The following is a 13,465-nucleotide window of genomic DNA, read 5'->3' as shown; positions in this document are numbered from 1 at the left end:
AAGGCTTCTTTGGTTACACAAATAAAGTCAGATGAACTGTCCTATGAAGAATAGATGACATCTGTGGCAATCTCTGCATGGCCCAAGTATGGAGCCTAGTCTCATCTGTGAGAAACTCCAGTATCCTACTTTGGGGCAGAGAAGGGGACCTCCAAAGGTGAACAAATTTCTCTGTTAATGTAGTCTTCCTCTGTGGATGGAGATTTCTTTTATAAAAAGACAGCTTTTCAAAGCTATTTATGTGTCTGAACTTTTTTTTTAGTAACCAAATAGAAATATGCCAAAGAATAGGAGTGTAATATTTGGTCTCCCATATTCTTTTAAGGGCCAAGTAGGTCTTTTCTTTTTTTGTAATTCTTTTTAATTTTTAATTTTTTTGGATTTTATTTTATTTTATTTTTGGTTTTCTGAGACAGGGTTTCTATGTAGCTTTGGAGCCTGTTCTCGAACTAGCTCTTGTAGACCAGGCTGGTCTCGAACTCACAGAGATCCGCCTGCCTCTGCCTCCCAGGGGCTGGGATTAAAGGTGTGTGCCACCACTGCCCAGCTAATTTTTAATTCTTTTGTAATTTCTTTTTGTAATTTCTCATTTAAAAAAATAAATTTTTTGAGACATGTCTCTTGTAACCCAGGCTGCCCTCAAATTCACCAAATTTAGCTTAGATTGATTCTTCTGCATCCACCCCCCATTTTTTCTCATTAAGAAAATGTTCTATGCCAACTGATCATGCCTTTAGTCCCAGCACTTGGGAGGTAAGGCAGATGGATCTCTGAGTTTGAGGCCAGCCCCCTCTGTAGATCCAGTTCCAAGACAGCCAGGGATACAGAGAAAAATCCTGTCTCAAAACAAAACAATAAAAACAAAGACAAAAAACAAAAAAAAAAAAAGGAAAAGAAAATGTTCTATTAGCCAGGCTTACACCTGCAAGCACCTTTAATTCTAGCTAGCAGGAGGCAGAGGCAGGTAGATGTCTATAAATTTGAGGACAGCCAGACAACCTGTCTTGGGGGGAAGAAAAAGAAAAAAGTTCTATTAATAGAATTAAGTAGTAGGCATCTGATCAAAGAAGGGACTTTTTAACTCCTTTATACATGAATGATAACCCAAGAAAAATCTTTTTTTTTTTTTTGTCACGAGACTACGTGGTTATTAGAGTTAATGAGTATCTACTATCTACTTTTCTCTGTCTAGGAACTACTTTTAACTCCAAGAAAAGGCGGAAGCACAATGGGAGATGACAGTGAGTGGTTGAAACTGCCAGTTGATCAGAAGTGTGAACACAAGGTAAGACTTTTAGAATTTAAATTTTATTGTTGTTTTGTCAACATTTATTATTACCTTGCTTGGAATATTCCATAACATGTTATTTTATGCCATTAGAAATAGAAGTCCAACCAGATGGTGGTGGCGCAGGTCTTTAATCCCAACACTCGGGAGGCAGAGGCAGGCGGATCTCTGTGAGTTCGAAACCAGCATGGTCTACAGAGCTAGTTCCAGGACAACTGGAGATACACAGAGAAACCCTGTCTCAGAGAGAGAGAGAGAAAGAGAGAGAGAGAGAGAGAGAGAGAGAGAGAGAGAGAGAGAGAGGAGTCTTCTACCTAAGTGTGGTGGTGTACCCATGTAATCCCAGTACTTGGGAAGAGGAAACAAGAGATTCGGGAGTTACAGGCCAGTTTTGGTTGGTTACATAGCAAATTCGAGGCCAACCGTGGCTACATGACCCTATTTAAAAGAGACAAAACAAAACAAAACAAGATGGTTCAGTAAATAAAAATACTTGCTGCTCAAGCCTGATCTCCTAAATTCTAAGCCCAAATCCATGCAAAATGCTGGTGTAGTAGCTTTCATTTGTAATCCCAGCACCTGGTGGTTAGATGGGAAGTAGAGATAAGTCTTCTAGAAGCTCTCAGGCAAGCTATCCTGGAATATGCAGTACAAAAAATGAGAAAGATTCTGCTTCCAAAACAGGGTAAAAGGAGAGAAACAACTCTGAAAGTTGTCGGTGATCTCCACACATACACCCAGGCACATATGTACCCCATATACACACACTCTGCAAACACAAAATAGGTGTCTCTGGCTTGATTTAAAAAATGAATGAATGAATGAATGAATGAATGAATGAATAAATAAATAAATAAACAAACAAACCAAAAAACTTCCCTTTAATCCCAGAACTCTGGAGGTAGAGGCATTTGGATCTGATTTCTAGGCCAGTATGGTCTATAACGTAAGAGCTAGTACAACCAGGCATACACAGAAATCCTGCAGATAGATAGATAGATAGATAGATAGATAGATAGATAGATAGATAGATAGGTAGATACATACATACATACATACATACATACATACATACATGCATTGATACATACATAGATAGATAGATACATAAAGATTGGGGTGGGGGTGATGGAAATAATTCAGAAAAGGAAAGAAAGAGAAATAAATGTATTAGTGAAAGTAATCCCAGCACTGGGAGGCAGAGGCAGGTGGAGTTTGAGGTTAGCTTGGTCCATAGAGTGAGTTCTAGGATGGCAAGGCCCACACAGAGAAGCACTGTCTGTCTTGGAAGAAAAACAAGTGGCAAGTTGGGTATCTTTTTCATTAGGATATTTCATTTTTTTGCTTTTTGCATTTACAGTCTGTTTTAGCCCTGGACGTTGAGCATTTTTTAGGTTCTCTGGCTTATGCAGTGTGTGTTCCAGTGTCTACCTCTAAAGCTAGCCATCTTCTAATTATGGATAATTTCTGATTCAGATCATTAAGCAGTTCTTTTTCAATTATTTTATTTTCCCTAACTACACCATTGTGGTTTCTTTTATATTTATATTTCTGTAATTTTGAGATAGGATTGACTGTGTAGCTGAGACAAACTTCCTGCCTCCGTTTAATGAATGCTGGAATTACAGACATGATTCACCATACCTATCCATTTTTAATGTCTAGTAGAGAATTCGTTTCTTTTCTTACAAATTTCTACTTAAAATGCACAGGTTAGCTATTTTCTCATTTTTGTTTTGTTTTTGTTGTATTTTTGAGACAGTTTCTCTGCATAGTCTTGCCTGTCCTGGAAATCACTTGTGTGTCAGACCAGACTGGCCATGAACTCACAGACATATACTTGCCTCTGCCTCCTGAGTGCTGGAACTAAGGGCATATACTATTACACCTGGCTATTTTACCTTTCTAATAGTTTTTTTTTAATTTATTTAACTTTATTTTATGTGCATTGGTATAACGATGTCAGATTCTCTGGAACTGAAGTTACAGACAGCTTCAAGCCGTCATGTGGGTGCTGGGAATTGAACCCAGATCCTCTGGAAGAGCAGCCAGTGCTCTTATCCACTGAGCCATCTTGCCAGCCCCTTTTTAATAGTTGTTTTAATTAAAATTTAGGATTTTAGTTTTGATTTTAGATGCTTAAAAACAGAGTTGGAGAGATGGTATGATGGTTAAGAGGACTTGCTGTTTCTGCAGTAGTCCCGGGTTTGGTTCCTAGCACCAGCTCAGGTTGCTTTCAGTCACTTGTAACTCCAGCTCCAAGAAGTCTGATGCCCTCTTCTGACCTCCATGTCACCTGCATACATATGTGCTTATATACTCAAGACAGACAGACAGACACACAGAAATAAAGTAAAAATTTTAAAAAATAAATACAGAAAAGCATCTTGTAATAGGTTAAACAGTTTTCTGTCTTTAGAAAAGTCTTTTCTGGAGCTGGAGAGATGGCTTAGTAGTTAAGAGCAATGTTATTCCAGAGGTCCTGAGTTCAACTCCCACCAACCACATTCTGGCATAAAGCTGTACATGCAGACAAAGCACTCCTATACATAAAATAAATCTTTAAAAAGAAGAGTTCTTTTATATGAGCATAACCCCTGCTGTAAAATACATGTAAACAAATACGTCTTCTCTTTTTCAATCATATATTGTATCGTTTCTCTCTGATCTAATGTAGTATTGAGAAACGCCTAATTGTTTATTAATGTCTAAAGCGCAAATTAATTTGGTTGTCTCACAGTCTAACTTGTTGCTTATATTCTCCCAAATCATTTCCGTTTCAGTTAGTGCTCTGAGAGTAAGCAGAACCTTTCACAGCCCTACATGAACTGGCCCTTTGAAATCCGTACTAGCTCATTTTATATCATGTTCCTTTTTCCTTACTCCCTTCCTTTCTTTCTTTTTCTTTCTTTCTTTCTCTCTCCTTTTCTCCTTCCCTCCCGCTCTCTCCCCTCTTTCTTTTCTTTTGCGTCTTCCCTCCTTCACTGCCCCTCCTTCTCTTGTCTTTCTTCCCCTTCTTAAGATAGTCTCATGTAGTCCAGATTTACCTCATACTCTGCATGTAGTTGAAAATGACCTTGAAATTTTGATCCTCCTTGCCTGGTATTAAAGACTTGCATCGCTGCTCCTGGTTTTATGTGGTGTTGGGTATTGAATCCAGGATTTTGTGCGTGCTATGCAAGCACTGTACCAATTTAGCTACATTTCTAGCCCTCTCATTTCTTTGTAAGAGTAGGAATAACCCTGAGCATGCTTATATAATCCCAGCATTTGATAAGTAGTGGCAGTAGCAGCATTTGGTGACTCACACCTTTTTTTCTTTTTTCTTTTTTTTTAGTTATAAATTGATTGATCCATTAGCTCAGGCTTCTTATTAACTCTTATAACTGATATTAGCCCATTATTCTTGTCTGTGTTAGCCACATGGCTCGGTACCTTATTCAGCAAGGCAGTCACCTCCTGCTTCTTCTGTGGGTGGGTTACAATGATTGCGGACCAAGCTTTCTTCCCAAAATTCTCTATTCTCATTGACCCACCTCTACTTCCTGTCTGGTTGTCCCTTCTATACTTCCTGCCTGGCTACTGGCCAATCAGCGTTTATTTAAAATATAGTTGACAGGATATAGATCATTGTCCCACACCACTACACCACTTCCTCTTTTTTTTTTAAAAAAAAAAAACTCTGACTCTAATATCCTTTGTTTAGCTTTTCTCCTGACCATTAGCCATAATAATTTTTTTTTTTTTTTTTTTTTTTTTTTGGTTTTTCGAGACAGGGTTTCTCTGTAGCTTTGGTGCCTGTCCTGGAGCTAGCTCTTGTAGACCAGGCTGGCCTCGAACTCACAAAGATCCGCCCGCCTCTGCCTCCCGAGTGCTGGGATTAAAGGCGTGCGCCACCACCGCCCGGCTAGCCATAATAATTTGTATCCAACATTCTAAACAAAGGAAAATATCCATAGTCCATTTTTGCAGAATGTGGGTGCAGTTTTCCATGCTACTTCCTGCTTGTTGGGGATTCTGATAATCTTATGGGGACCTAGAGAAAATTTAGAATTATGGTCAAGTCCTGACTGGAGTATCCTGTGAGGCTTGATCATCTCAGGCAACAGTCTTGAATCTGTTCTGGATATAGAACTTAGACATCCAGGCCATCTGTTCCTGCCAGAGATTTCTCAGGTGGTCTTCCTTGATCAAACCTGATTTTTCTTTTTCTTTTTTTTTTTTTAAGATTTATTTATTTATTATTCAGTGTTCTGCCTGCTTGTATCCCTGCAGGCCAGAAGAGGGCACCAAATCTCATTACAGATGGTTGTGAGCACATGTGGTTGCTGGGGATTGAACTCAGGACCTTTGGAAAAACAGACAAAGCTCTTAACCACTGAGCCATCTCTTCAGCCCCAAACCTAATTTTTCTTAACTCAGAATGAATCCACAGCCTCTCATTTTCTGTGGAAACAAATGCAAAACCTCTTCTCCAACGTAGCATATCTTTTGACTTCAATTTTGAAGTCAAGGTATTTACAAAATATTTATGTTTTATTAATCCTGTAGCATTTATGTTTAAATGTCTTTTAGCAGCTATTTCTCCTTCCTCAGCTGTCAAGCAATTCAAAGACAACATAATCATATACAGTATCCAGACTTTGTGTATTTTTCATCTTTAATATTTTGGCTATAATATTTTTATATTTCTTTTTACTTTTTGACATTTTTGAGACATGGTTTCTGTGTATCTTTGTCCTAGAACTCAGTCTGTAGACCAGGCTGTCCTTGAACTCACAGAGATCTGCCTGTCTCTGTCTCTCAAGTGCTGGGATTAAATGTGTGTGCTACCACACCTTGAACTCACAAAGATCTGTCTGCCTCTGCCTCCCAAGTACTGGGATTAAAGGTCTGCACTACCACTACCCGGCCCTGGGTAAACTTTTTAATGCCAAGAGAAAATGAGGCTTTTATTCTACATATTTTCATATTGCCACGACCCTTTTTCTTTGTAGAACTTAACATTGCCAATTTTAAGTTTATTTGTATGATTTTATGTTACTTTTAAGGGATTACAACACCTGCGAGAACAGCGTAAAGGAAAATTTATTTTCAAAGGACTCGATCTGTAGTTCCTAGCCGCATTTACTTGGGCAGAGCATCATGGCAGGAGGAATATATAGTAGAGGAGCTTCTTCTTACCTCATAGCAGTTACAAAACAGGAAATGAGAATATATGCAAAGGGGCCAGGGCAAGGCATAGCACACCCAGAATAAAGCTCGAGTGACATTTCCTTCAGCTACCTCCTACCTGTTAAAGTTTTTATAACCTCCCAAAATAGCCATATTATCTGGGTTCCCAGTATTCAACTCACAAACCTATGATAGAGATTTCATAGTCATACCATAACAGATTGCTGTTTTCTTTCTCTCCTGATGAAATGTAAACCCCACAAGAATTGAGGTTGTATTAGTTTTTATCTATTAAATACCTATTAAATAAATTAATTATAAATCCTCAATAGCGGTATCTGAAATTAAGTAACTAAATAGAAAGTTGTTGACTAAAACCTGACAGTGTGAAGCTGACTGACTAATCATCACATAGACAAACCTCAGAGAAGACCTCACATACTGGAAAGTGGGCAGTTCCATCAGGGTGGTTTCTTGATCTTTCAGTTATCATATCTTCTTATAGCAGTAATACTCAAATATAAATTGAGAAACATTTGTAATGACTTGAGAGTTGTATTTTATTTTACTTTTTTTTTCCTTCCCCCCCCCCCCCCCAGATGAGGTTTCTTTGTGCAACAGTCCTGGCTGTTTTGGACTTTTGTAGACCAGACTAGCCTCAGACTCACAGATATCCTCCTGCTTCTGCCTCTCAATTGCTGGGATTAAAGGCGTGCACCACCATTGCCTGGCTGCACTTTAAATTAAAAAAAAAATTTTGTGTCTGCACCACATATACAAAACTCAGGGGAGAACATTGAAAAGGTTCTCTGTTTGTTGTGAGATGAATGCAGGAATCAAACTAAGGTCACCAGATTTGTACAACAAGTGTTCTTACTCACTGAGCCTCCTCTCTGGGCTGCTGTAGATTTTTAGATAGCCTTGGCAAAACATTCTTAAGATTATTGAAGCTCTGGGGCTGGAGAGATGGCTCAGAGGTTAAGAGCATTGCCTGTTCTTCCAAAGGTCCTGAGTTCAATTCCCAGCAACCACATGGTGGCTCACAACCATCTCATAATGGGGTCTGGTGCCCTCTTCTGGCCTGCAGACATACGCATAGACAGAATATTATATACATAATAAATAAATATTTAAAAAAAAAAGATTATTGAAGCTGGGCATGGTGACACGCACCTTTGATTCCAGCACTAGGGAGGCAGAGGTAGACGGATCTCTGTGAGTTCAAGGACAGCCTGGGCTACATAGTGAGTTCCAGAGAGAGACCCTGTTTCAAAAACCAAAACAAATGTTTATTTACTACTCTTTTCTTGAAAATTTTCTGAATTTCTTTAACTCCTTTCTTTTTTAAGAAAAAGGGGTATTTTGTTCAAATTTTCTGTTATGGAATATTCTTTTACTTCTCCAGATTATTACTGAATACTATCATTAACCCTGTTTTAAAATGCTAATTTTCTTTTAGCTCTGGAAAGCAAGATTAAGTGGATATGAGGAGGCCCTAAAGATCTTCCAGAAAATAAAGGATGAAAAAAGCCCTGAATGGTCCAAATACTTAGGATTAATCAAAAAATTTGTCACTGACTCCAATGCAGTGGTTCAGTTGAAAGGACTAGAAGCTGCACTTGTCTATGTTGAAAATGCCCATGTTGCAGGAAAGTAAGTAGTTTCTAATATTCTGTAAACATTTCTGTTTAGTGCTACATAGATAAATGTTTGTGTATTTGTAGAGCTTCTACTATAGTTTTAAAATATTCTAATAGTCTTTCTTTAATTGGTCTAAATGGTACATGAAATCTCTAAAGTAGAATAAATGTTTATTTCCATGTGTTTTTTGTGTACATGTGGACATCAGAGGACAACTTGTGGGAATAAAGTCTTCCATTGACCACTATGTGAGTACCAGATATGGGACTTAGGTCCACAGGCTTAGCAGCAGGGTCATCTAACTGGCCCTGTTTGTCCTCTTGAACTTTTTAGATGAGGATCTTTTGAAACTTGAAGTAACCTTAGTAACTTTTAGAAGTAGTTAATGTGAGGTCATTGTAAAGGACATTTCAGAGCCTTACTGAAAGGTGGGCATTATGGAAAACTTCTCTTGAAACTTAGAGTCACTGAACTGGAGAGATGGCTCAGTGTGTAAAAGCACTGACTGCTCTTCCTATTACCCACATGGCAGATCACAGCTATCTGTAACTCTATAGATCTGACACCCTCACACAGACATGCATGCAGACAAAACACCAATACACATAATAAAAAATAAATATAAAAATAATTAGTTTAAAAAACCCAAACTTAACTAGACTTTTTTTTTTAATTTTTTTTTTATAATTTTGCTTTCCCCTTCAAGATCTTCTGTCTCTTGGGGCAGTGACCTCTACTCTGTGTTTCCTGGCCTATTTGACTTTAGATGTGGATGGCTTCTACTCATTCACTTTTCTATACTGCCTAGTCTTTGTTATCAGTGAGAAAGAACTTCCATATACAAAATGTTGAGACTTCTAATTATACAAGAAAGATGTGTTTACTTCAAAGACCATGCTAGTGAACATCATCAGTTTGAGAACTTTGACAGTTTGGTTAATGAGAACCAAAAATAATAAAATGATCACTTTTATATTTCATTTTTCTTTTTATGTTAGAAACTGCTTTTTTGACATGCTCCCTGTAGCCCTAAACTGTTTTGTTCCTCTTGCTCTGAGAATATTTAATTACAAGGCACTCACTGCAATAAAGTTACTACAGTGTTCTGCTAAGAAGTTGAGGAGTCTTTCCTTATTAAAGATATATTCCCCCATTGTGTAAATAAATTGTCTTTAAAATGTCTAAAATAGTGTCAATATTTGAAAAAGCAAGCATTCTTTAATCCTATTAGTAGCCCAAAAGACCAGCTTTCAGTGTTACCCCCAAGGGTCAAAAAAATCTCCACAGTGTAGCAAAACTGAACTTAAGAGTTTTCTGTCTGAGGGGTAAAGACTCAAATACATGATCTGAGGGTCATTTTCTTTTATTATTCTGCAGCTCTAATTCCCTTGCTATAACTGTCTTCTAATTCTCATTAGTCCATTTTTCTGTTTCAATTCTCTCTTGCTTCTTTGTTCACCTTGCTTAAATACATTCCTTTTTTTACAGGAGGCTTGAGGCAATAAGAAAAAAGTTATAAGAACTACATCTCATTGGTCGTAGCACAGTCCTTGTGTAAACCATAAGGACAGAGCCATTTACCATGGCAACACAAGGTTTCAAGGTTTCTAGTTTAATACTGACCAGAGGCCGGGGGCATAGTTCCTGATGAGACAAGCTGCCAGCCATAGGTCTTTATCAGCCAGACTTGGCACGCAAAGAATTGGCATTATTTTTTAGGTTGCTTTCTGTTAATAATCTTGGTTAGATATATGCAACTCTGACTGTGTGCATATCTATAAAGTTTTTAACTTATGGTCAATTTACATAAACATTCAGTCTAGTTTGAACTTGCTCTAAGGTAAAAATGAGCTAATTGTGTGTAGTTTGAGTAAATGGAACAAAGCAGGCTTTTAAGTGTCTTTACATTTCTTTTGGGACAATAGATTTAGTTCTGAAGTGTATCATAGTATATTTTCTATATATAAAATTATACAGCTTAATGAGAAGTCATCTTCCTGACCACCCACAGATATATGTGCCCATAAGATTGAGATGCAATCATGAGATTACATATACACATCATATGCGATGATACACTACAGTGTAGGTATTGGGGAGACACTGTAGCTGCTTTTGCACATGTGAAATTACAGACAGAAGCAACAGTTTCCAGAGTTGGTGGTTCCACAGGCCTTTCCCAGATGGAATTCTCCTCCATCAGAGAACCATTCCTCTGGGGGATTGACATCTGAACACTAGTTGTCACCTGTCACCTGCTGCAACTCCCACAACTTCTGACATAATCCTGCTTTATAAAGTGTATGTTTGTATAATCCTATGTAAGACAGGCACACATTACACACTCTAAAGAAGGTCTGCAAGGATAGATGTAGTTTCTCAGTTTCATAAGGTTGCAAGAAATGGCTGAGCAGTCATGGTTTAGGCTTTTAATTCCAGCACTCAGGAGGCAGAAGTAGATGAATCTCTGTAAGTTCAAGGCCAGCCTGGTCTAAAATGTGAGTTCCGAGACAGCAAGAGTCGTTACACAGAAAAACCCTGTGTCAGAAAACAAAAACAAACAAGATTGTAAGGAGTGTTTAAGGAAAGTTTTCAACTGAATTTTCTACACTTACAAAATTAAATTATAGTGAGGCATGTCTTTTGTGGATTGTTTACAGTTTATCTCTTTTTATTTAAACATCCTTGCATGTGGCATTTACAGAACCACGGGAGAAGTTGTATCAGGTGTTGTAAGTAAAGTCTTCAACCAACCTAAAGCCAAAGCCAAGGAGTTGGGCACAGAGATTTGCCTCATGTACATAGAGATTGAAAAAGGAGAGTCTGTACAAGAAGAGCTCTTAAAGGGCCTGGATAATAAGAACCCCAAGATCATAGTGGCCTGTACAGAAACACTAAGGAAAGCCTTAAGGTAAGTTTTAGTTCTTTTAATATGCCGACTGAATTTGAGCTCCAGGTATAAACAGAAATGGGGACTGCTGAACTTGTAATTTCATCCTTCAGGCATGTTGTTTGGTTATTTTCTCTAAATTCCTTCCCACTGAAAGTGAGCCATTGCTGTCTTATTTGAAAATTGGCTTTTTTGTCGAAAAGCATTCCTAATATTTTTAAGCAGTTTTCTCTTACTAGCTTCAAGAATAAACTTAAGTTAGCTATAAAGACATGTTTGTGTAGGTGTGTGGGTCAAACCTTTGTTTGAGGCCTTTTTGGTGAACAGCAAAAATAAATTGTTCTACAGTCGGTCTGATGTAAAAATAATAACTTATATATGCTGTGTGTTCAGTCCTAGAATTCTTACTGAACACTGAATTTCTTTATATGTATACTATCCTTTCAGAGATGAGTGGCTAAGATTTGGTAGAGTGTTCTGACTTCGGTAAATCAGTAGTTCTGATTAAGTAGACTCTAGGTCCTCCTCCTCTTCCATAGGAGGAGTATCATTTAGTTACTTCCCAAATCTAGGCAATTCTTCAGTCTCATATCCTGTCTCCAGTTATTGTCCAATGTTAGCTACTTTAGAAAGTGTACTAATGAACTCTCAGAATGAAGATCGTTCCTTTGCAACTCTTGTAATTTGGTTTATGACTCACATCTTGGAGACAGTTATCTTAACATGTTTATTTTATATGAAAGTATTGGCATTGAATTTTGTTTAACTATCCTTGACTTATGTTCTCTTTTGCCTGATTTTATCTATATTTTTGTGTGATAAAAATTTCCTTTTTTGCCAGGTGGCTGTAGCGCACGCCTTTAGTCCCAGCACTCGGGAGGCAGAGGCAGGAGGATCTCTGTGATTTCGAGGCCAGCCTTGTCTACAAGAGCTAGTTCCAGGACAGGCCCCAAAGCTACAGAGAAACCCTGTCTTGAAAAAACCAAAAAAAAAAAAATTCCTTTTTTAAGTTAAATTTTATTTATTAATGCATGTGTATACAATGCATGACTGGGAGTGCAGTACGAGAGTGCCAGGGCATATGTGTAGAGGACAGGCATCAGGGACAACTTTAAGGAGTCAATTTTCAGGTCAGGAAAGTGCTTTAAACCCACTGACACATCTTACATTTACATCCCAATAAAAGTTTATTTCTATTCTTTTGTGCTATATATAGTAAGGATCTGGAGTTTTGTCTTTTGTCTTTGTTTTCGAGACAGGGTATCTCCCCTTAGCCCAAGCTGGTCTCATAGCATCTCTTCTACCTCTGTCTCTGAAGTGCCAAGATTACAAGCATAAGTCATCATACTTGGCAGAATGTGTAAACAGTTGTCTTATTTTTGCCATTTTAGAAAGTTAGAAAATTAAGCCACAAGCACTAACTACTCTAGATATTGCCAGCCTGCCCTCAACTGTGTTCTCAATAAAGTGTTCTTTCTTTTTTTTTTTTTTTAAAAAAAAAATAGAGGCTGTAGAGATGGCTCAGAGGTTAAGAGCACTGGCTGTTCTTCCAGAGGTCCTGAGTTCAATTCCCAGCAACCACATAGTTGCTCACAACCATCTATAATGAGAGCTGTATGTGCCAGACGAACATTGTATGCATAATAAATAAATAAATCTTTTTTTAAAAAAGTAGAATAAGAAATTTAATGAATTTGTAGACTCTGCTTGTACCAGTACATTTTTTGTTCTAATTTTTTATGTGTTTTATCTGTATATATGTATGTGTAGTATGTATATTATACTGCCTTTAAATTAAGAATTTCTATTTTATAGACTTATATACTATAGTAATTTTACCTTTAAACTGACTAGGAGACTAAGGATCGGAAAAAATAAGTTCTATATATATCCTTTGTATAATCATTATTTGCAGTATCTGTATAGTCATTATTATTTTCAGTGTCTAGGGAAAAGAAATCTGGAAACTCCCATGTCCTAGAAAAGCATACTCTAGCCTTCTTATTGGTGGTGATGAGCTGTAGTCTACCTTTGTAATTGTTGAGTGTGTTTTTTTTTTCCCTAAAGCATTTCAGAATGTGAAAGTAGTGCTTTAGGACTTAAAGACTGCACTGCTTGTTTCAAGGTGCCATAGCATCCTAGAGCTATCATTAGTGACAGCTTTAGGAGGCAAAAAATACATTCTGTCATCCCTACAACAGGTTTTTTGTTTGTTCTGTTTTGTTTTTGGTTTTTTTTTTTTTTTTAATGTGGGGGATGGTGTGCGGTTGAGACAGGTTTCTCTGTAGCTTTGGAGCCTGGAACTGGCTTTCTAGACCAGGCTGGCCTCGACCTCACAGAGATCCACTCACCTCTGCCTCCCAAGTGCTGGGATTTAAGGTGTGTGCCACCACTGCCCAGCTCCTACAACAGGCTTATAGAGACCTTTTTTTTTTTTTTACTTTTAAACTTTCATTCATTCTTTCATTTTT

At 37.7% G+C, this 13,465-nt stretch overlaps 1 protein-coding gene across 2 annotated transcripts in view; it reads left to right on the top strand.

The window, feature by feature from the left end:
- Ckap5 (cytoskeleton associated protein 5) overlaps positions 1 to 13,465 on the top strand; it is a 93,303-nt gene that overhangs the window by 18,275 nt on the left and 61,563 nt on the right. For both annotated transcript variants that reach the window (XM_085696566.2, XM_048428214.3), the window contains exons 2-4: positions 1,193 to 1,285; positions 7,923 to 8,116; positions 10,809 to 11,015. In XM_085696566.2, the coding sequence (XP_085552692.1) occupies positions 1,229 to 1,285; positions 7,923 to 8,116; positions 10,809 to 11,015 (458 nt within the window). In that variant the 5' untranslated portion in view covers positions 1,193 to 1,228. The remainder of the gene's footprint in view (positions 1 to 1,192; positions 1,286 to 7,922; positions 8,117 to 10,808; positions 11,016 to 13,465) is intronic.

This window comes from Myodes glareolus, chromosome 10 (assembly GCF_982192425.1).
Source record: "Myodes glareolus chromosome 10, mMyoGla1.1, whole genome shotgun sequence".
Taxonomy (NCBI): Eukaryota; Metazoa; Chordata; class Mammalia; order Rodentia; family Cricetidae; genus Myodes; species Myodes glareolus.
Note: the sequence above shows the minus strand (reverse complement) of the source record. Positions and strands in the feature narration are given on the sequence as shown.